Source organism: Pleurodeles waltl, chromosome 9 (assembly GCF_031143425.1).
Source record: "Pleurodeles waltl isolate 20211129_DDA chromosome 9, aPleWal1.hap1.20221129, whole genome shotgun sequence".
NCBI lineage: Eukaryota > Metazoa > Chordata > Amphibia > Caudata > Salamandridae > Pleurodeles > Pleurodeles waltl.
Genome location: NC_090448.1, coordinates 25,184,488 through 25,209,485, shown reverse-complemented (window position 1 = coordinate 25,209,485; position 24,998 = coordinate 25,184,488). Strand labels below are relative to the sequence as shown.

Here is a 24,998-nt window from a genome sequence, read left to right as displayed (position 1 = left end):
GCTTCTTATTTCAGCAGCAGTTGGATCCCATCCAGTATTCACAAGGGATGGGCCAGTCCACCATAGCTCTGACAGAAGAACAGCTAACAGCCCTGTTGCCATTAGAAATGCACTCCTAGAGCCTTGGCTTGCCCGCAGCAGGCTCAGAGCTGTTTGCAGGAAGCAGCGTTTGACCGCCTCAGTCAGATGACTCATAAAAAAATTGAAAAGCCCCTGTTTGACCCTTCAGCCTTGTCAAGAGGGAGCGCGGACAGCGTGTCTGAGCGGGGGCGCTGCTGATAACCAGGCCTGCCAGACAGCTCACTTCCTCCTGGCAGCGGTTGTGGCGGCCATCTTGCTTGGCCTGGCGGGAAGACGAAGCGCACTGGATACGAAGCGTCTCCACCACGCCGCGCGCACACTTTCAACAGCAGGCCCTCGCTGTGGCATCTGAGCAGCATTAGCATTAATGAGGCGGAGGACTGCGACGGTGATTTACCACTCCGGCTAGAAGAGCTCATTAGAAATCCTACCTGTCAGGGCGGTCATTAGGACCCGTTCCAGGTAATGTGAACAGGTTCCCGCGGAGCAGGTTCCTGTTGTGACGGTGTCAGCCGTCGCAGATGTCTGTCTTTGGAGCTCCGCCAGGTCAGAGTTGTCAGTTCCCAACACCTGCCAGCAGCATGACTTCCCCTCACGAGTGACTGAGCGTCTAAGACTGAAAACTCTCTTCCCTTTCCTTCCTCAGTCATCTTTGTGCATGGTTTTCAACTGGCTCCCTCCCCAGCTCACACCTTCATGCTTCATTGTGCAGCTCCCAGTGTGTGTCAGCCAGGAGTGCACCGCATAATTACCCGCACATGAGCTGTGCTTTGTCCAGTAGGGACACGTCCCAGCATCCTGAGGAGTGGAAGAGACAGCCTCATCATTATAGGGGTGGGAATGGCGGGGGTTAGTAACTCACAGGTGTTATTTCCACTATCTGCTGAGCGCATCCACGCAGGAGGTACTCAGGGTTACCGCTGACCCGTAGACTCACACCCTGATGCAATGTGCTGAAGTGCTTGTAAACAATCCCAAACATGGTCATGGTAGATTACTTATGGAGTCCACCTGACTACTGGGGTTCAGGACCCCCATATTAATATACCCCCCATAGGGCCAGTGATGCCACGTGATCCGCACCCTGCACGTTTATTTACAACCAATAGTGTCTCTGATGCAGCCTTTCCAACTACGCACTCTGCCATAGAAACCTTGGACAGCCAGGTCAACATATATATAAGGGGCTCAGTTATCTGGTGAACGTATAGAACACACTTACAATGAGGAGATACCTTTGGGTGTCTTACCGTACCCCACCAACAGTGGAGGGAGAGGGGCAGTGCTTAATTTGTGCTTGTTGTTTCCGGTGCTGAGCGCCGGCACTTATTTTTGAGGGCCGGGGCTTTTTCTTCTGCCTCAAGCATTTGCTGCGATCAAAAGACACATATGGGAAAGACGGAGGAAGGGAAAAACGAAAAAGCGTCACAAAGGGAGAAAGCAGAAAGCTGCAAGAGTGAGCTGAAGGGTCAGGTAGGGGCTTTAAATTGATTGTAGAGGCCCGAGATGGCGTCAGGATTACGCCGCCTCAGTATTCCATGTTCGCACAGTTAATTGCAGCAGCGTGTTTAAGAGGAGGGCTTTGGGCACCGGCACCATTTTATTGACAAATTAAGCACTGGAGAGGGGACACCTTAAACCAGCTGCGAAGGCGACACAGAAGTGTCCTACACCAGCAGGTAGTCAGCAGTGAGAGGACACAGCATCCATGCCTTGAACTGAGGGCCCATCACTCCTCCTCTCCTGAGTCATGCCTCAAGGCCCAGGCCGAGAAACTGAGGGGTTACCTAGCTGAGGGTTAAATGTGAGGGGGGCCTCCCCTGGAGTTCTGAGGTTCTTCATCCCCAGTCTCACCCAGCAGGGTGGGTTCCCCAACACTAGTGACCCAGAGTTTATCACCCACTTACTGCCTACACTGAAGTCGTTTGGTCTAGGTTTCTCCTACTTCTTTCCGTCTCTTGTGAGTCACGCGGTCGTGAACAGGTGCCTAGTTAACATTAGTGCAGCAGGTGCAGTGGCACCAGAGCCCATGGCTCTGAGGGGCCTCCTGCATACTAATTATGTCATGGTACCCTTTCTACACCAATGCTTGTGAAGGGGGGCTGAGACTGGGACAACCATGAAATATGCAGGGGCGTAGCTTCAGGGGGGCTTTTGGGGTGTTTCACCGCTAAAAATGTATTCTGTAGTAAATAGTTGGGTACAGGTTCTTACAGTCTGGTATGAGGAGGTATCTGTCAAATTTTACCCTGGATTTTTACATGGCCACACTGAGACAAACACATTCACACACACTCTCGTCTCTGCCTTAAAACTTTGTAGTTTGAAAACGATTGTGTTTTAAGTACCCCTAACAATCCACACTCCTGGTTCCTTTCACTGCTTCTCAAGTCCACCTCACGTCCTGCTTCTCATAATGTATTTTAACAAGATATGCTAGAGTTATTTTTGAAGCTTACACCCCCCCACCCAATCTTACTAACCAGGCTACGCCCCTGGGAATATGGTGGCATGTTCTAGTGCCTGATCTCCTGTGCCTAGTGGGTGAGATGCTGCACTTTCAGATCGGGTGATCCTTTATACTCAGCAAGACAAGGGATGTTTCTTTCTTCAGACGTGGTCGCAGCACGTCAATCCAGAGATCAGTCTTGTGCCCTCTGTGGGTTTTCATACAGCTGTGATGGACCCCTTCCTCCAAAACACAAACTGCTGCAAAAGTTGACATGGGGCTCTATCACTGCATCTATAATATATATATTTTTTGGGACAGGACTATCCACTGCATGGTGAATGAGCATCTACCCCTGCCCTAAGGGCACGTCTGCCTGTGAAACTGGTATCCTGACTTTTCATTTGTCCCTGACTTAAACCTGGTAATGCGAGGTCAGGAACCTGTTCTGTAGCCTTGAGGCGTGCACAAAGTGCGCTATCATAGCAAGTATAACATCACAGATCATTCACGGTGGTGGCAGCGTACTGAGTTTTTGCGAATTATAAGCGTAACCATAACTTATTCCGCACTCATTTAAAGGTGGGTTGGTATGTGAACCTCAGATCCTTGAGCTGACGTTCTATGTGCATGTTGGATGTATGAATATGCAGTGAGCTTTTGATACATATTTGAAAGCAGGACTTTGGGCCTGATTACGACCTTGGCTGAGGGGATTAGAGGGGCAGAAGATACACTGGAACTTGTAATAGGGCGGATGGGATATCCGTCATGTTTGCGATGCAGTATTCCATCCACCAAGGTTGTAATCAGGCCCTTTGTGTGTACTGAGAGTCCGGGTACTGGAGCCAGTTGGATTCGTCTTGAATGGCCCCTGGGTTAGTATGGCACACGATTGAGAGTGTATACAGCTTCCCAGGAAGAGGAAACCCGTGGTCTGCATTCTTGTGGCTGGAGGGTGGAGACTCATTACATTCAATGAAATTCTTGGAAATCAATAAGGACTTTGTTAGTAAAGGCCGGCTGATTCTTTCTAGATGTGATGCCATTTGGTAGATGGGCGGGATGAGGGGTGGGGCTGCAATTTCTGTTGTTCAATGGGAGGACGATTAGGAGGTTTCCAGGCAGGGCCTGTCCTTCTGTGTGTCTCAGATTCCTGCTTCATGAAAACTTAGGACAGCAGGTACACAAGTATATCCTTGTGTCTGATACTCCTGCTTGCTGCCAGCATCGTTGCTACCTAACATCAGAGCCATCACGTCCGCAAAGAACGTAGCCACAAATTGACATTTGGAAGAGAAAAACCCAAACCTGTTATGAAACCTTGGAGAGTGGGTCCACATCCACTGTCTGGAAAATGCGTATAAAATTGGGAACCAAACAACTCCATATGGTTCCAGTTCCACGTTTTTCATGACCAATGGAGTAAGTGATCCATAGAGTGCTCGAAGGATTGCATGACTGATAGGTTCCCAGAGGTGTGAGTACTGAAGTTTCTGCTGGAGAAGCTGAGGGTCTGCTTAGAACCTAGAATCCTGCCCACCTGCTGAGAGAGGAGGGGAAACTTTTGCTGGATGCGAAGGACAGCATCTTCTCGCCATGTGGAACAGCCAGAGAGAGCGAGAAACTGCTCTTCATCATGCTTCTGGTTGTGTACTGCACTAATCCTTCTACAAAAATAAGTTATCAAGTGTGATTGGCAGATGGTGGTTGCTTTTCTCCTTTCATAAATTCAACATTCACCTGTGCCTTTGTAGGAAACCCCATATTGATGTAAAGTCCTCGCCTGCGTATCTTCTGCATGGATTTCACATGATTAAAGGGCGGTGATATAGCAGTAAGACTGGATATGTAATTGGCATCACTGAGAAACCACATTGACAAGACTATGAGAATGTGTAGGCGATGCTGCTGCTTTCACTAACCCTCTGGTCACTTCCTCTTTCTTGCTATAAGATGCTCCTCTGCCTGCCACAGGAGTTCCTTGCTAGCTTCTCCCTTACTCCGGTCACCCACCCAGCCCATCTTCTTCCCATGTTCTTTTAGCTTGTGTTCCATCTTCTGCTCTATAATGTTACACTAACAGTCCTTAATTTGAGCTGGTGATTGCCGGTGCTGGCCAGGTCAACACCGGCTCCTATTACAAGTTACCACATGGTGGTGCTGTTTGTCCATGTTTGAAGTAATCATAGCAACAGTGTGTTAACAATAAATATACATGAAAGATCAATAATACCAGCGTGTCATGCCAACTGTTTGCACACATAGGGCTATGTTGAGTAGTAGTTGTGTTGGCAGTGGCATGTGGTAGTGACAGTGGGGAGTGCACACTTCAATGGCTTCTTGAGAAATACCTTCAGCCCTAGTACTTACTTTTTTATTTATTTTACAAACTAAGCACTGTACTCTACTATAAAGTTACACTACTGCTGAAGTTCTGTAGCAGGTTGTGCTGCTAAGGAACCCTTCTCAACGTCCTGTCTCTTTGCTCTCCTCTCTTTCAGAAGGGAAGGTCTTTGCTCTTGGCGGGATGGGCGCCGACACGTCTCCACAGGCCCTCGTTAGAGTCTATGAGCCGGCCAAGGACCACTGGCAGCCTTTGCCCTCGATGCCAACACCGCGCTACGGGGCCTCCACCTACCTGCGAGGGAACAAGATCTACGTCTTGGGTGAGTGGTTGCAGGTTGAAAAGATGTCAGACAATGGGCCTGATTCAGATCCTGGAGGAGGGGATTAATGTGTCACAAATGTAACGAATATCCCGCCCGCTGTATTACGATATCACAATTTCCTAAGGAGATTGTAATGCGGCAGACGGGATATCCGTCACGTTTGTGATGGAGTAATGCCTCCGCTAGGATCTAAATCAGGCCCTGAAACGTTTCCCTTTACGTGCAGAGTCTGGGCAGAGCTAAGGGGGTCCACCACCGTATGGGCCTGATTTGGAGTTTTGGTGAAAGGGGTGACTCTGTCACAAACCTGACACTTATCCCGTCCGCCGTATTATGATCCCATTATATCCTATGGAAATTGAAATACGTCGGTCAGGATATCCAGGCGGAGTAACTCGTCCGCCAAACTCTAAATCAGGCTCTATGTCTCACTACAGGAAGAACTACAGCACAGCAAGTGGGCCTGTCCTGTGGCTGGCCCCTCTAAACCTGTGGGTGAACAAGCTTGAACTGGGTGATAAAGGCTCTCATTTAGCATGTAAATTGACATGCAAGGAATTTTCTAAGGGTCACCAGAAAATGTTTACAGCTCTAGATACAAAGATTCAGTTGGACTTTAGGCTAGCCAACAGGACAGCCTCCATCACGAGGAAATCATGTTGACGGCCGTCTCGTTATTCATTCAAAAAACATATTAATCAAGATCAGATATGAAACTGCAACAAAACTAACATTTTTTACTCCTATTTCAACATAATCATTTAATCAAAGCAAATTCTGTGGTAAAGACTTAATCCTATTGGTGATATCAATTTTCACACAGTGCGTGCATTTTATTTTGCCTGAGCTATGGAAAATCCCTTCATGAAAAGAAGTGTAATTTCGAAAGGTTGAGTGGACTGTGGATCAGAGTGTCAAACTCCAATCAGTTTAAAGAATTCTACACAATGGGGTAAAGGCTACTTCTGCGTCCAGAAACCACCCACCCCCTGCGTCATTTGCTGACTGTATCTCTGGCTTTGACACTGTACAGCAGTCAAAGCCCTGACCAGCAAGGGCTACCTGTCAATCATCGCATCCGCATTGGGCAGTGCCCATAAACTGCTACCAAGGGCAGGGACGTAGCTTGTCCAGTAAAATCAGGGGGGTGGGTGGGCGGGATGTGAGCTTCAGATGTCGCAATAATCACTCTGGCATATAATGTTAAAATACATTATAGGAGAAATAGGGTGCTTGAGGGGGGGTTAAGGGGCAGTGGAAAGGGAGAGGAATGCAGACTGATAGGAGGACTAAACGACAGAAACAATATTTTGTAAAATAATCAAAATTTTTTGGGTTGCAGAGCAGAGATGAGAGTGTGTGTGTGCTTTTGTCAGTGGGTGCATGCAAAAATCCCAAGCAAAATCCGACAGGCACCTCACCATACCCGACTGAAAGCACCTGTACCTAACTGTTCATCAAAAATACAATTATTAGGGGTTGTAACACCCCAAATACCCCCTGAAGCCACGCCCCTGACCAAGGGAATCAGCAGGAGTGTGCCCAGCGTCAGTAGCTATGAACTCACAGTCAGTAGTCAGGGCCCAGGCACAGGGGTTTGGCTAAGTAATAGAGAAAGTATACATCCGGGAGACCCTCCCCACTAAAAGTACTCAGAGACTGACTCAAGCGGACTGTGCTCTGTTCCACAAGAAGGATGTTATGTTATCTTATGTTGAAGGCAGAAGTTATAGCGCCAAATGACCAACACCTGACGGTGTATCTCAGCGCTTGGCAACCAAAACGGCACGTGCAGGTACAGCAGTTAGAACATCCACGTTTTTAAGACTTTTTAAAATTTTGATGGATCTTGGCACATGTGGATCTGCAAAGGAAGCTTGTTCCAGTGAAAGGGGGCAAGATATGGAAAGGGACTTCCACCAGATCTGGAAGTGAGGATATGATGTATCTTTGGTAAACAATGTGTGACAATTCTAAAGTTGTGGTCTGGGCTTCATTCTATCTCAACCTAAACTGAGTGTGAAGAAGAGGATGCTTGACAATATCAAATGTTGCAGAGAGATCCAGAAGAAAAATGGTGATACCAACCACACCTACCTCAGCTCTTTTTCTGTTCGGTACAGATGCCACAACCCTTTCAGGGATTATGCCAGGCTGAGCGCCCATCTAGTAGTGCCCAGATTGTGGTGGCTTTTTAAAAAGGCCATAGTTGTGCTGTTCGTCAAATGCACTTGTTGAGCTTGAGTGTATATCCCGTGGTTCCCAAGATAGGCCCTGGAGGGCCGGATCCATGCCAGGTTTTCAAAATAACCACTTGCTATGTTAAAGAGTTATTTTTACATTCACTGGATAACAATGTGTTTAATGTTGGTATTCTGAAAATCATGCGTGGATCCAGCCCTCCTGGACTTGCACTGGACACCCCTTCTTGATGGTATATTGCTTTCCCTGGAAACATGATAATTTAAATCTCAATAAAACTATATACCGTGCACTGGTCCCTCCTCCTTCTCTCATCCCTGTGGATTTACAGAATTTCTTGGAAGCAAACAGCTCTGAAGCTAAATTAAATCTGCGCCTCTGGGATTGTAAGTAAGCACCCCACCACCCCACCCACTGGGTAAGCTGTGAATTGTGAGAATCTTGAGGGGTGGGGGAAGTTTCAGAGGTGGCACCAATTGGATTTCCCCAAAGCATTCTTAAAAACACTCCTGGGATAAGCGGCTGAGGGGATCACTGCTTCTGCCATCCATCAGCCTGTGTGAGATTAATTCATGCATGAAGTAAATGCATAATACATCAAACCAAAGTCATGAAAAAACGTCTAAGGCTTTCTTCCTAGGGGGAGTATCTTGTATGAAAGTGTGTCATTTCCGTTTCACATTAAAACGGTGAATTCAGTACAGAGGGACTGTTTTTTAAGGTGTTGAGTGTTGCGAGGTGGCCGGTTTAGTTCCTTTATTATAATAGTTGTGAGGGAAAGTTGACACACTGTTAATAAACACATTCGGTTTGATAAGATGCTTTGCTACATATTAGAACATTGGAATGTTGAGGGCTCCATTGAAGACCATGGATTAGAACACTGGAATGTTGAGAGCTCCATTGAAGACAATGGATTAGAACACTGGAATGTTGAGAGCTCCATTGAAGACAATGGAGTGAATTAGAGCTTCTAATGGCTAGTAAAAGCCCAGAGCTCCAACACTACAAAGTCTGTCTTCATGTTTCTTCCTTTTTAAATTAGAACATTCTACCTTTAGTGAGTGGAATGTTCTAAAAGTCTTTTAGCACTTATGCTGAGAGCTATACGGGTTGTTAAAGGCCCTTTCCCTCATGATAGGCCATTCGCCTGCGGCTCTTGCCTGTAACTCGGGTTCAGGGTCTTTAACAACTGGTATAGCCCTCGGCAACAGGCTATAAGGCTATATTAGGTCACAACAGTTTATCAGTTTTGTTATAAATGAATCATAGGTAGCACAAATTAAATATTAAAGGACTGATTTATTTTTGAGGAACAGAGTAGTGTCTGTCACACTGCATGTAGGACATTATGTCCTCTATCTCAATGTTACTCCTTCTGTAAAGTTTTTTCTGGCCATCATCGCCTGGTTTACCTGGTAGAGGTAGACAGATAAAAACTACACCCTTCCTCCGATGGCTCCTGCTCGGTCAGGCTCTCAGGGGAAGCTTAACATCAATCGAGCCAACAGGGACTCCATTTGCAAAAGTCCTATGGTCCACCCATCTCTAAAGAAGGCTGACGGACCAAGAGCTTTGCAGATAGTGAACTTTATCTTGCTTACGATGGAGAACCCTGTCCGCCAAACTTTAAATGAGGCCCTAGGTACCTTATGCAAGAAGATCTCAACCAATGAGTGTACATGTAATCACAAGTCAATTACGATTGTTTTTGTAGGGCGAGAGGGAGATTATGGAATTCTCCCCTGGGTTATGGAATGAGGCGGATGGTTTCACCTCTTCTTTTCAGGACAGGTGGCTTTCCTGGTTGATAAAGGTACCAGGTGGTGAGAGTCTTACACTTTAAGCATAATTGAGTCACTTTGAGGTGGCAGAGGGTGGAGGAAAGGAGTCTGAGAAATTTGGAGAAATCTTTGAGCCATGCCAAGGAGCAAATTGCAGATGTTCAATAAGCCATTTACTAATAGAGCTCTTCTTCAGTACCAAACCACTTCACACACCAACTAGATGTCCTCTTGTCGCACCAATGTTGGGTCAGATGTTTGACGCCGCCCTAATCTTTGTACCAGTGGCATATAGTTGAGTAGGGCTCTTAGAAACATGTAATGTCAGGGAGGAACACAGGAGAGACTCACAACCTCCCCATACAGGCAGGACACGTAATACTGGCTAGAACGTGTCACACAGGACGTAGGGTTTCTGTAAGGCAATCTCATGGTTGTGTGCGACTTGTACAACCTGACATTGGTACAACAATCCCGGGGATTTGGACTAGTAGCTACATTGACAACTTCAGGAACTGGGGAACTCTTTTCCAGTTCTCACTTCAGCACTTACTGTAAATTGTACAATTCTGGGCAGATCATTTAATCTCCCAGTGCAATTAATACATGCAAAGTGTAATTGCAAAAAGTAACACATATAAAGCCACATTTGATGCACATGGTCTTAAATTGTGTTCTAATTCCATCCCCCCAACCTTATTAATGTGCAATGCACCAGTTCCCCACCAGCAGGATTTGTGCTGAATAAATACTCAGGCACACACACTACCAGGGGGCATTGAGAAGTTTACATTACTGCCCCTCCCTGGTACGGTTTCCTTTAATTATAACCCAAATGCACAGACATTATTAGAAATGGTGCGGTCACTGCTGGAGCAGAGGGGCCCGGGCTTCAAAATCCTGGTTCAACCATGGGGATGTGTTAAGAACGTCTGTGTACTGATAAAGCAGAGACCAGTGTGTATTGTATCCCTGGGAAAGCACAACTGCTTTGTTATAAATCCCTCAGAGGAGTATGGAGTTCTATATCTAGGCCAGGGTTCTGCAAAGTCGGTCCTGGAGAGCCGGGTCCATGCCAGATTTTTAGCATATCCACATTTAGAAAAATGTTGATTTCTGAAACATCTTTTTTCTAAATGTGGATATGCAAAAAACCTGCCATTGACCCGGCTCTCCAGGACCAACTTTGCAGAACCCTGATCTAGGCCAAGCAATAGCAACAATTATTTGTATAACTTACAAGACGAGAAGAAACAGTCTCCTGCCACTGAAATTATTAGCCTGTGTTACAGTATTTGTTTCATAAACCTTGAGAAGATAAAAACTTGAGACAGCCCTGTAATAATTTGACATTATGACCAAGAGGTCTGTCCGTGGGCTCTTCCTGTTTTATAATTTCCATTGTTTTTAGGTGGTAAATCAAAGGGATTTACAGATCTTGCCCTATAATGTGCAGGCAGTGGTAAGAGACTTATAAGACCGAAACTGCCCTGAAGCCGCTTCCATAATCTCCCACTCCATCCATGAGTGAAACGTCTCAAAGGCATACACCGCATGGGCAGCTATCACAAAAGCATCTTCCCCTTCATATTGGGGACACCTCACAGCCTGAGATGCTGAGTAACTGCTCACCGGTAATTCACTCCTATCACAATACCATGTAAATGAACGGATTCAAGTGAAATGGATTCAAAGAATTAGAAAACCCACAGATGGGGAATAACCTTAAAAAAAGTTGAGCTTGACAAAACATGGTAATAGGTGCTCCCTTATTCCCTGTAGGAGGTAACCATGATTACTACGGGCATCTCCGTGATGATGTAATAATGGTTCACTGGTGTCTGCAGATCAAGAAGAAACTACTCAAAGGTTTCTAAAAAAGTTCCACGTTGGGTGGCAATGTTGTGTAAACTGAGACTTTGGCTCGGCTCTATAAGGTTTGTTTTCACAGCTACGGGTGACACAAGTGAACTTTGTTCAATGCAGCAACGCTTGAATGTGAAAGACAGGTTATTGTAGCCCTGCAGAACCCCACCCAATATATAGTTGAAATAGTGGCAATGCTTTTGGGTTACTAGCAGTCCCTAAACAGGGATCCAGTGACGCCATGGTGATTGCAAATAAAGCTTTATTATTGACTCAGTGCTCGGCTACCTCAGCCGCTCAAGGGGTCCATGCACACATCTCTATGCACAGCTTCCAGTGTCACTCAAATGTCCATGCACACAGCTCTATGCACAGCTTCCGGCGTCACTCAAATGCCCATGCACACAGCTCTACGTCTGACCAGCTGTAAGGCTCACAGCCTCACTCAAGGCGCCCATGCTAAAATTGGAACTTTTAGGGTGTTGATGTGGAGCATCACCTAAGTGAGAAACATTTCTGAACTTACATGTTCACTCACACCATAGATTCCCCTCAGTGCGTTAAGCACCCGCTCCAGAGAGCTGTCACTCATGCCGTGTGTGAGCGATGAACGCTTGTACTAGTCTGCCCTGCTAGGAATGATAAAGGGCACCTGCTCCCTTCTGTGAGAGTTGGGAGTTTGCTTTGCGACTGCCTTTACGTATCAATTCTGTGAGGAAGCAAAGCTTACACTGCTGCTGCCTGATGTGCATGTGGCCTGTGTTGGGGAAAGCTTGCCATGCTTCTGCCCTTCCTACACCTGTACTCTGCAGGAGAAATACATACACAAGTTCTGTCAAACGTGTACCTATTCTATGAAGAAGCAGTGTTTCCACTGCTCAGTGAAGGTGTCTCCACTGCTTATGGAGGAAAAAAGGATATAAATATAATGCACCTGCATAGAAAGCTCTTTGAAGAAGGACTTCTCAGTATTTAATGTGAGGTGCCTGTAGTCCTGATGAAGTTCCTATACTCAAAGTGGCAATATTCCTATACCTAAAGGGGCAATATTTGAGTGCCGAAACATGTTGATGGAAAAGAGATGCAGAGTCCATTGCTCTTCTCTCTATTTTAAATCTTGTAGCTGTGAGACACCAGTAACACAATATTAAAACTGGTCTGTAGGTTTAACAAAGAGGGAACATAAATGTTGACATAAGGGACTTAGGGCCAGATGTAAGTAGCCTTTTGCGCCTCGCAAACGGCGAAAAACGCCATTTGCGAGGCGCAAAAGGCCTCACGCAATGAAGAAACACATTTTGCGAGTCGGTACCGACTCGCAAAATGTGTTTCAGACTCGGAAATAGGAAGGGGTGTTCCCTACCTATGTGCGAGTCGCACCGCGATGTAGAGTTGATTTGTGACCGTGAAAGCGGTCGCAAATCAACTCGCAGTTACCATCCACTTGAAGTGGATGGTAACTCATTCGCAAACGGGAAGGGGTCCCCATGGCACCCCTTCCCCTTTGTGAATGTTCCCAAAATTATTTTTTCAGAGCAGGCAGTGGTCCTATGGACCCCTGCCTGCTCTGAAAAAAAAAAAAAAAAAAAAATGTTTCGGTATTTTTTTCTATTTGCTGCTCGTTTTCCTTTAAGGAAAACGGGCTGCAAAGAGAAAAAAAAACGGCTTTATTGAAAAGCAGTCACGGACATGGTGGTCTGCTGTCTCCAGCAGGCCACCATCCCCGTGAGTGCATGGACTCGCTATGGGGTCGCAAACTGCGACCCACCTCATTAATATTCATGAGGTGGGTCTTTGCGACCCCATAGCGAGTCGCAGAAGGTGTCTGAGACACCTTTCTGCATTCCCTTTTGCGAGTTGCAAATTGCGAGTCACTGGGACTCGCAATTTGCAACTCGCAAAAGGGAACCTTCCTACATCTGGCCCTTAATCTCACAAAAACTAGAGAACCCATAAGTAGGAGGCTGCACAACTAATGAGCAGTGGTACTCTTGGGCGATGCTAATGGTGAACTATACCGCGCTAGGTATGTGAGTTTCATCTCATACGAGTACATGAATGTTATAATTCAGTTACAGGTATGGCTCTTTCTTGTAGGTCTGTGCTGCATCCTGTGTGTTTACGGAGACTGTAAAACAGTCCTCTAGCTCCTCTTGCTTCCTCTTTAGTGGGTTAACTACCTGTGTTGTACCTGTCCTGTGAGAGAATCCTGTGATGTTCATCTGGACACAAGCACCTGACCTTTTCTTAGTCCATGCATTAGGTAAAGCTGTGCTCCTGCTGTCCATGTTGTACTTGTGTTGTGCTGTGTTGTGAAGCTCGGCATAAAACTTTCTACTACACAAAAGACAAGACAATTGCCACATGTTGCCAGTTGTTCGTTTTTATGCATGACATCAATGAAAGAGTGAACCCTCATGAAATATATGAGCATCATTTACTTTTATCTGTGAAACAAGCAGATTTTTAAGTCGACTCTGTGACTTGTGACATTGTAAAACATACCTGACAAGTCATATATTAGACCTTCGGACAGTTTTTAGCCAATGCCATTTTGCATCCTGAGGATTTGACCCCATAACGTGGTAATGAAAGAATACAAGCCCCACAATGCAATATGCTGGTGGCTGAAAACAAGAAATGGGCGATATTTCATAGTCAGGGCCACTGGAAATATGTGATTATGTGGCTCTGTGGTGTTTTCTGCATAGTTATACATTTGCTGCACACGCCACATAATCCATCATCTTCTGCATAAATTGCAGATTTTGCAAAACAAAATGTTTCTAGAGTAAACAGATTAAAAGTTCTTAAAAATGTATCACCCGTGTTACTGCCCAGTTGCAGCCCTTCGGTGACACAGAGGAAGGCCACTTTCAGTTCCTCTTTGCTGTAATTAGGTGTTAAACTGATATTAATGAGGTGAAACCTTTGCCTGCACTGAGTTAACTTATTAAAATTACATAAAATGACATAATACTGTTCCAAAATTTGCCGCACTGGGCTCCCTAATTTGCATTTTCTTTCAGCATAATTTCGTAAAAACTGCTACACACTTTGTGCCTCTCTTGCCGCATAATTTCAGTGACCCGGATCATTGTGCATTTTACAGATTAGTGAAATGCAAAATAAAATGTAATTCCTGACTTTCTGTCTCTTTTCTTGAGCGCTAAACAGCCCAGTGGGTGGGAGGAGAGAGAAAGCTTTTCAGATGCAAATAGGAAGCTCTCACGCTAATGGGCCATCATTAACACTCCTTAGGAGACAATGGCACAATAAAAAGGCATTGTTTTTCCAGAACAATGAGAGCAGAGGATACACTATGAAAACAATGTGCTGGTATCCCTTGTGAGTGTGCAAGCGCTCTGACCTGTTGTAATCAATGTGCGGGCTTTCAACCACGCCCACCACACGCCCATCACTATCACTCGTTCGTGCACTTGCCTTTCAAAAATCCTTTGTTATAATTGATAAATGCTTTATGTTTCTCTCTTCTTGGGTCGGTTTTGTTACCGCCTTGGACATCGACCGTTTACATGGACAATTGCACGTTTGCCGATACGTTTGACTGCGAGAGACTTCTTTTTCCTTTTGTGCCTCTCCTTGGCGCTCACGCTCATGGCGGCTGTGGTGCTTTGTATCAGCTCGCTTATGTCAACTGTTTGACTTTTCATTTTTTAATTGATGTGGCAAGAAAAGTCCAGTTAGAAATTTACAATGCAAATAGCTCTAACTCAAGCAAACGCAAGACCCATTGCGTTGCAAATGCTTGTTCAGATTCCTGCCTGTGACCCTGCCTTTAAATGGTGCAGCACGTGCTGCCGATTCTGCCCTCTACAGGGCCGACTTTAGGGCAGGGCGACCTCGCTGAGCCCAGGGTAGGAAGAGAGAGGCTGTGTTTAGAAATAATATGGGTTTAAAAGTATGTGCTGCAGAGTACTTTGTGTGTCCAAAATTTTTCAAGTAAGGATAAAAATGTCAAAATAACTGGTGATTAATGTTTCTTCTGGAGAGGGATCAGGGTTTTGTCTAGTGGCATTTTTGACTCATCATAAAGTAGCGCAGAGTGTTAACATGCCTACTGCAGAGAATATGTACCATGCAAATAACAGAACTGTTTTTTATGTGCATAGCTCGATGGGTTACTGATTTTGTCAAGAGATCATTTTGTTACTTGCAGTGCATAAGTCACAATCCTAATATGTGGCAGTGAGCTATCGACTGCCAACAAAGAGCTACATGAAAACTGCGTAGTACATGTTGGAACACTATGGGGGTCATTCCGACCCCGGCGGGCGGCGGGCGCCGCCCGCCGGGCGGAGACCGCCAGAAGACCGCACCGCGGTCAAATGACCGCGGCGGTCATTCTGACTTTCCCGCTGGGCGGGCGACCGCCAAAAGGCCGCCCGCCCAGCGGGAAAGCCCCAGCAACGATGAAGCCGGCTCTGAATGGAGCCGGCGGAGTTGCTGGTGTGCGACGGGTGCAGTGGCACCCGTCTCGATTTTCAGTGTCTGCTATGCAGACACTGAAAATCATTATGGGGCCCTGTTAGGGGGCCCCTGCACTGCCCATGCCTGTGGCATGGGCAGTGCAGGGGCCCCCAGGGGCCCCACGACACCCGTTCCCGCCATCCTGTTCCTGGCGGTTTTTACCGCCAGGACCAGGATGGCGGGAAGGGGGTCGGAATCCCCATGGCGGTGCTGCGAGCAGCGCCGCCATGGAGGATTCTTTGGGGCAGGGGTAAACCGGCGGGAAACCGCTGGTTGCCCTTTTCTGACCGCGGCTTTACCGCCGCGGTCAGAATTGCCCATGAAGCACCGCCAGCCTGTTGGCGGTGCTTCCGCTGCACTCTGCCCTGGCGTTTTCAACCGCCAGGGTCAGAATGACCACCTATGTATTTACCCCCAGTGTTTCAATACCCTAATGTTGCTAAAAAGGGTTAGTTTGGGATGAAATTCATTCTTATTAGTAAAGACAATCCCAACCACTGTCTTACATTTTAAAACCAGAGTTCATGGTTCCCCAGACCAAACACTCTTACAATGTACTGCCTGCTAGTGAGGATGACACGTGACTCCTACATCTGGTAGCCCCCTTTGTCTTATGTAACATTTCTATACACTGATTTACACACCTCTGATTCATTGTCTCTGTGTATTGTGTGTGATGTAACGTGCTCTGAAACCCGACACTGGTATGAGTAGCGCTACAAAGCAAATGAAATGAATGTGAGAGAGGGGCTATGGGGACATAAGGGGGCGCTGTTGGAGGGTGGTAGTGCGGGAATCTGTCGAGAAGGAGGTCATTGAGGTCCACAAAAAACATCACCGCCCCGGGGGTCAACAGCGCTAAAGCCGCCCCGTCCTCCCAAGTGTTGCTAGTGCGTCAATGCACACTGCTCCATGCCTGATCTTGTGCACGGCCCCTTGCGTCACTCAGTGCGTGACCCAGGGTCTCAATGCATCAGTCGCTCTGCTTGTGCAATAACTGCAAACCCTTCTTAATAACAACTGTGCACCTGGGAAATAACAGAGGAAGAATTGACAGAGGAAGCTAAGAACATGCCCTCTTGCCTCCTGTCAATCTTTCATGAAACCCAGCTCATTGGACTCAACTGAACTTACAGCCCTGAATAAACAGCAAAACACAGAGAGGGGTGAAATAAAGGAAGGACTAGATAAAGTGCACTGACTGCAAACCGGCTCCAATCCCAGCTGCTAAAGAGCAAAATGAGGTGAGGAATTAATCAGTGAGAATTTAAACAGGGGATGAAAAACATAAACTGAAAAGTCTCTTGCTGCTTACATAACATTTACTTATATATGTATTTATGCATTTTCTATAGCACATATGCTATAGGGCCTGTGAGTACTTTATAAATGAGTAAAAAATAGGTGATATATACTGATAAGCAAAAAAATGTAAGTCACACACAGTAAAAATCAGCTAGACCTAGTGAGCAGGGGTAGAAAAAGTTACCATGCTGTTACTACTAAGAAAAATACCAGAGTGTTGCCCTGGCATCCTGTAAATAGAGGCTTTTTGGTGGATTACACATTCTCATTACTGGTGACACCCCCACATAACCATTCCATTCAGCACAATCTACTGGACACCCATCAATCCAGCTCTCGGCTTCTCTGTGGGACGAAGACAGCACTGATGGACATCACACATCCCTGGCAAAGTGTAAATCAAGGAGATCTGGCTGCTCTTCTGTTGTGTGTTGGATCTGTTGGCCTCCTTTGACGCAGCTGATCACTCAATTCTCAGCAGATCAACCTTCTTGGCGGCCATTGTAAACCTGAATGGGTTGAATTGTTTCTGAGCAATCGGATCATACCCACTAAACTTAGACCTTTTGAACCATCATGGCCAACAAGTGACTGTGCTGTTTCTCCATCCTTGAATGATACTGAAGACATCTACGCCCGCCCTCTCCTCAGCATCATCGGGATGAGAGGCTTGACACATCCAGGGTGGCCGCAGATTCTTGAGTCACGGAGTTAAACTTTGAGATGAATTCTAGTGGATCTGTGAATAGAACCCTCTTTCCTGAAGTTCAAGAATGACCTGACTGTTCTTCTACTGCTGACCTGCCAGGTCTGAGTGCTCCACGCCTAGAAACATCTCCCAAATCCCACTAACAGCATTCAGCTCAACTTAATATTACCTAACTCAATGGTGCTCACGAAAGGAAAATTATATTGATATAGTGCATCTACTGCCCAAGGGGCATCTAGGCGCTTCTCGCTACAGAAGATCAAAACAATAGCGACTAGCCCTGACAGGTCGAAGGTTGAGAGCTATTGATTAAAAGGCCAGGTTTTCAGGGCTTTCCTAAAAGCATGAAGATTTGCACATTTCTTCAGATGTAGAGGGAGGGAGTTCCATTTTTTGTTTGTACAATAAATGAAGCGCCTCCCTCCCCAATGAGCTCTTTTAACTTTGTGAACAGTCACATTTAAGGCTGAGGAGGACCCCAAGGTTCTAGAAGGGTGGTACCAAATAAAATGTTGTTTCAGGTATTGTGGGTCTCGGCCACTCAAAGCTTTATACGCAATGCAGAATGCTTTGAATTCAATGTGCTTGCGGATAGGTAGCCAAGGAAGCCAAACCAGGGCTATCAACATCAGATGAACAAAAGGGTACGGAGGACTCAACAGAAATCAACAAGTTAATAAGAATCAGTGGTTGCGAGTTAGGAACTTGGCGCAACCCTCTCATTCTATTGATTGACAATCACTGCTGTGTTGTGCTCAGAATAATAATCCTCTCAGTTTGACATGTGCTACCCAATGTTCACGAGGTTGACAATGAGGATAAATCCACCCATACCAGAAGGGTGGTTCTTGACATGATGAAACGCTCACAATCAGTTGTGCAGTTTTTGTACTTTCTTTTATTCGCTTTAGTGGCTATGGACACTTCAGCCGACACATGTTTCGCTCTCACCCAGTGGCGTAACGAAACTTGAAGGTCCCCCCCACCACAGTACATGGAGGGAGATCCCTTCTGGGCTCACTCAGGAGCTTTCAGGCCAGGGTACTTTAATGAGGAGCTCAGGGCCCTCCTGCACTGGGGGGACTGTGGGGGCCTTTGTTGCACCACTGCTGTTGCCAATTAACAGTTGAGCTTTAGCAAGAGTTTTACACTATAGTCGTAATTCAACACATGTATATCGCCATTTTAGATGGGCAAGTTGGGTCGTAATTATTGTGTCAATACTTTTGGTATCAGTCAACCATTACATAAAGAGGCAGTCATAGGTTGTCCATGGTTGATTAGCCACAGCCAAACATATAGTGGCTGATCAAACCGCTACTTAAAAAGCCTAATTTGGACCATGAGGATCATACAAACTAGTGTCCTACCACACTGCTCCCCACTGTCTAAAAAAATAGTAGCCAATCAACTCTGGAATTACTTAGAAACTAGCTGTCTCCTTGATGACACACAAAGGTCCATTGTTCCCAACAAAGTACAGAATCAGCTTTAATTATGGCTGTGGGCGCATTCCTGTTGGCTGCTGACAATAATTCCACTGGCGTTCAAATTTATTAGATCTGTCGGCAGCCTTCGATACAGTAAAACATAAACTTCTGAATCTCCTAATTGTCTCAATGCGGGATAAAAGGTACCATTTTGTATTGGTTTAAATCTTTTCTTGTCAATCATTCCCAGAAAGTAACATTATGTAACTTTGGGCCTGTTTAACATTTCGGTAGATGAGTTACTCCTTCACGACGGTGACGGATATCCTGTCTGCCAAAATATAAATTCCATTATATCCTATAGGATTTATTTTCGGTGGATGGTATATCTGTCACTGTTGTGACAGAGTAACTCATCTGCCGAAATATAAATCAGGCCTTTTGTCTCCTGCCCCCCAACTGTACAAACTGGAGTATGCCAGGAATTGAACCTCGTGCCTTATATATTTAATATTAGTATTAGTATTAAACCACTCCTATGCGCCATCAGAAACTTTGGAAGTTCTCTATATTGTTATGGCGATGACACCCCACTTACCTTTTGTATGACTGCATCTGATCGCACACTTTCAACAATGCTTTATTGGTTAAAAAATATTAAACTCTGGATGAACTCCAACTGGTTGAAAATTTATGTGGATAAATCAGAGATTCTTGTAATGGTCAAGGGTTATGGATCAAGGTGACTTCTTTAGCTCTTTAGATTTTTTGCGCCCCTTAGCACCTCCCTAACGCCACCAAGTCTGTGCCTTATCCAAGATACGGCGCACCATGGCAGTAGTTAGGGGAACTAGAGTCAAAGTTTTTGACCCTAGTTTGGAGCTTTGCACGATTAGCACCAAAATGTTGACGCTAATCCTGCAAAGCCCATTGAAAACAATGGCATGCCTCATTTTAACGCCTGGTATGAGCAGACTTTAAAAGTGCCGAAATAAATGGCGCAAAGAAATCTAGATTTCTTTGCGCCATTTTTTCGGCCCCTCCTAATGGGGGAACATCGTCTTTGCATACATTATGCCTGGCGCAGGCATAATGTAGTGCAAAGGGTTACAAAGTGGCGCAATGCATGCATTGTGCCACTTTGTAAATTTGGCGCTGCAATTTTGGCCTCATTGGGCCACATTAGCATAAATAAACTGACTCTAATATGGCGCAAGAAGGCGCTAGGGGCTCCTAAATCAGCCCCTTTGTGTTAAACGTTGACTCCAAGTTGAAAATGAGAGTCCAGATCTCCTGGGGTCTATCTTACTCTTCTTTCTATACCACAGGTGATGAGGGTACAGTCCATCCAAGGAGGCTACAACTCTCAGCCAGACCCCTTGGTATACATCAGCCAGACCAATCCTTCACAAAATTCACTGGATCCCCATGGGCAAGAGAATTCTTCTCAAAGTTCTTGTATTTACAGAAGTGTCTATATAACCATGCACCCACCTTTATTAAAAATAGAACTAAACCCTTGTGTCACCTTTGTTCCTCTCAAACAAATCTTTTGTTGGTAACTCTATTTATAAAAACTTCCGCAGGTGTCAAATCCTTTAGCTATCCTGTAGCAACAAACCGGATCAGGCTTCTCTGGACTTGAGATCTACCTTTGCTGCTTCAGAAAAAGGCTTACAAAATCTCTTGTCTCTCTAATGTTGGCCCTTTCTTCTCTGTCAAAGCCTTTATAGCAGCAAGGGGCCCTTGGATGGATGCAACGCTTAACAAAAACCCATAACATAACACAACACAGCATGGCACAACATAACATAACACTGGTGTTCGGAGCCGCTCACCCATAGGGCACGAGAATAACACCCATCGAATCACGCAGATTTCATAAAGTAGCTGATACTTGGAAAGCTGCTTGAGCACAGTCACCCTGTCCATGCTGCTGGAGGTGTCAGGTAAATGCCTTTCGGTCTTACCTGTCCTTGGCTGAAAACAGTAACAGCTGCTTCTTGTTTCAAGATCTCTGATTTCTCTGCAAAAGCATCAGACTCTTTCAGGCCCACTGTGTCCGCAGCGTGACCGCTGGTATTTCTTCTCGCTTTTCACCATGTGTACGACAAACCTTACCGTTATATCCAGAAGAAAAAGTTCTTGGTGAAAATCCTCCTTGTCAATGGTAGCCCTTGAGATAATAGTTATCTTAGATCTAGAATCTGCCAACAAAGAAAATCATGACACCCCCACACAGATATCACCACTGGGATCCTTGGTCAAAGGTACATCACTCAATCCTTGGTTATCCCATCCTCATCGCCAGTGTCTCGGGGGGCTATTGACGAAGTCAGGAAGCATGGTGAGTGCCAGGAATCACTTTTATCAGAAAACATCCTGGTAGAGACAACGGCAGCAAACATCAGCAGCCACCCCAGCAGCAATCCTCAAGTAACTCACCACTCCGGCAAATGCCCCTCTCGTGCCAAGCATTCCATCGAGTTCTGGAGTGCTCAAGAGACCAGAGTGCATTCCGGACCAGAGCGCGTGCCAGACATAACCCGTACTTCTTTTGCGATAATGGTTAGGGCCGTCTCCGAAAAAGAGTCTAACAATAGAGTCAGACTGCCAGAGGTGGCACTCCTACTGGCTTTGTGCTGGCCTCTCCTTCAGCTTCGAGACAAGGCAGTTTTTTATTTGTTGTTAACCATGTCTAATGGGTTAATTAATTGATTAGTTAATTGGTTAATTAATTAGTGCAGGGGCGCAAAGATTTTCTTAGGAGCTCACCGATGGCAGTGCCTAATGCCAGGGTTGCCAAGTAGCAAGTTTCCCGAATCTTTCATCCACCATCCTACACCCCTTGCCCCATTATCTCATGAATAACAAGGCTGGGTGGTCTTTCTTCCACCTCATGCCTCTTTCTTCCACCACCCTACATCCTTTGCCTCTTTATCTCATGAATAACAAGGCTGGGTGGTCTTTCTTCCACCTCTTGTCTCTTTCTTCCACCGCCCTACACCCCTTGCCTCATTATCTCATGAATAACAAGGCTGGGTGGTCTTTCTTCCACCTCATGCCTCTTTCTTCCACCACCCTACATCCTTTGCCTCTTTATCTCATGAATAACAAGGCTGAGTGGTCTTTCTTCCACCTCATGCCTCTTTCTTCCACCACCCTACATCCTTTGCCTCTTTATCTCATGAATAACAAGGCTGGGTGGTCTTTCTTCCACCTCTTGTCTCTTTCTTCCACCGCCCTACACCCCTTGCCTCATTATCTCATGAATAACAAGACTGGGTGGTCTTTCTTCCACCTCATGCCTCTTTCTTCCACCACCCTACACCCCTTGCCTCTTTTTATTTCATGAATAACAACGCTGCATGGTCTTTCGTCTACCTCATGCCCCTGTCTTCCACCACCCTACATCCCTTGCCTTTTTATCTCATGAATAACAAGGCTGGGTGGTCTTTCTTCCACCTCATGCCTCTTTCTTCCACCACCCTACATCCTTTGCCTCTTTATCTCATGAATAACAAGGCTGGGTGGTCTTTCATCTACCTCATGCCCCTGTCTTTCACCACCCTACACCCCTTGCCTTTTTATCTCATGAATACCAAGGATGGGTGGTCTTCATCTACCTCATGCCCCTGTATTCCACCACCCTACACCCCTTGCCTTTTTATCTCATAAATAACAAGGCTGGGTGGTCTTTCGTCTACCTCATGCCCCTGTCTTCCACCACCGTACATCCCTTGCCTTTTTATCTCACGAATAACAAGGCTGGGTGGTCTTTCTTCCACCACCCTACATCCCTTGCCTTTTTATCTCATGAATAACAATGCTGGGTGGTCTTTCTTCCACCTCATGCCTCTTTCTTCCACCACCCTACATCCTTTGCCTCTTTATCTCATGAATAACAAGGCTGGGTGGTCTTTCATCTACCTCATGCCCCTGTTTTTCGCCACCCTACACCCCTTGCCTTTTTATCTCATGAATACCAAGGATGGGTGGTCTTCATCTACCTCATGCCCCTTTCTTCCACCACCCTACACCCCTTGCCTTATTTAATAAATAACAAGGCTGGGTGGTCTTTCGTCTACCTCATGCCCCTGTCTTTCACCACCCTACACCCCTTGCCTTTTTATCTCATGAATAACAAGGCTGGGTGGTCTTTCATCTATCTCATGCCCCTGTCTTCCACCACCCTACACCCCTTGCCGTTTTATCTCATGAATAACAAGGCTATGTGGTCTTTCATCTACCTCATGCCTCTTTCTTCCACTACCCTACACTCCTTGTCTCCTTATCTCATGAATAACAAGGGTTTGTGGTCTTTCGTCTACCTCACGCCTTTCTCTTCCACCACCCTACACTCCTTGCCTCTTTATCTCATGAATACCGCTGCTGCCTAGTATTCTTTCACCCCCTTACCTTTCGTTTCAAGTTTCTTTATCTCGCTCTTGCAGTTTCTTTCTCCCTCTTCTGATTTTCTTTCTATTACTCCGCGTCAAAGTCTTATGACATAAAATGAGCCCAGATGCCCAATAATTAGTGCTGGAGCCGACTACTTGCAACCACCAGCACAAATTAAGCACTGGCTTCTGTCTTTGACTGCAAAGCAGTGCCTTGCATTCAGATCCAGTGCAACTGGATCAGGTTTGGGACAAGGAGAGAGTGATGTGCCAGGGCTGGAAAAGGGCCAGGCTCATTTGAGCCTGATGCTTCTAAAGATGCGTCATTCACAACACACTGACATAAGACTGACTATGTTCATGCCCTTCGTGCCTTCAGAAGCATTGGACTAGCAAGATCCTCTCTGATATACCTACTAACCGCTTCCCTTCTACTTGTTTTATCACTGTACCTGATGTGTCATCACAATATAAGTACTGGCTCTTCCACGTATAGAACAAAACATCTTCCTTTTCTCCTTCCTGTCACAGGAGGCCGCCAGGGAAAGCTACCTGTGACTGCCTTTGAGGCCTTTGACCTGGAAATGAAAAGCTGGACCCGCTACCCCAGTATTCCCAGCCGGCGTGCCTTTGCGAACTGCGCAATGTCAGAGAACTTATTTTTCAGCCTTGGAGGTCTGCAGCAACCAGGACCCCACAACTTCTACTCACGTCCTCACTTTGTCAACACGGTTGAGGTCTTCGATGCCGAACAAGGTGAGTGGGCTTCACATTCATCTCTATAGCAGAACTCTTTCTCTATGCTCTTTGCGTATCAAAGTTCAATGCCCATTCTCTCAAAGCACCCCCAACCTTATGTTTCCGCCTTCTGAACCAAGCATAGTCTGCATTGTCATGGACTGGATTGGATTGGATCACATTCTCCTAACACTGATTGTGTTGGGTTTGATTGTATCAGATTCGGATTGCATCAATTTAGTTAGGGGTGAATTGTTTTGGGTTGAATTGAGCTGGGCTGTGTTGGTTTAGGTTTGGATTGGCTTCGATTAGCATGAATTGAATTGGATTAGATTGCGCTGTCTTGCATTGCTTTGGGTTTATCAGATTATCATTTGAATTGAGTTGGATTGAGGATTGGATTAGATTGTACTGTCTTGCATTGCAGTGGGTTACATGGGAGTAATAATTGAATTGGGTTGTTTTGAGGATTGGAGTAGAATACACTGTCTTTGATTAGGTTGGATTACACTATGAGTTGAATAGGGTTGGAGTAAAGACTGGATTAGATTACACTGTAATGGATTGGAATTGGCTGAATTAGATTTATTTATTTTAGAACTTCCTCTTAAAGTAGTGGCTCCAAGAAACTATTCAGTAGGACTGGCATAGTAGGTTTGGTTGGATTGGTTTGTAGTTAACTAGCTAGTACTGCCTTTGAGTTGGATTGGATTGAAGATTGGAAAGAACGGGATGGGTTGTGGTTGAGGAGTGTCCTTGTGTCGAGTTGGGATGGGTGGGGTGGGGGAACTGCCTTTGGGTTGGATTGGATTGCAGACTGGAAACAGTGGGATGAGATGGGCTCAGTTGGTTGGGTTGAGTTGGCGTGCGT

The 24,998-nt window shown here is 45.8% G+C and overlaps 1 protein-coding gene across 2 annotated transcripts in view; it reads left to right on the top strand.

The window, feature by feature from the left end:
• The window catches only part of KLHDC8B (kelch domain containing 8B), a 795,009-nt gene that overhangs the window by 433,809 nt on the left and 336,202 nt on the right, over positions 1 to 24,998 (top strand). The window contains exons 3-4 of one of the 2 annotated variants that reach the window (XM_069206170.1): positions 5,035 to 5,199; positions 23,921 to 24,145. In XM_069206170.1, the coding sequence (XP_069062271.1) occupies positions 5,035 to 5,199; positions 23,921 to 24,145 (390 nt within the window). The remainder of the gene's footprint in view (positions 1 to 5,034; positions 5,200 to 23,920; positions 24,146 to 24,998) is intronic. The other variant, XM_069206171.1, reaches the window with a different exon arrangement.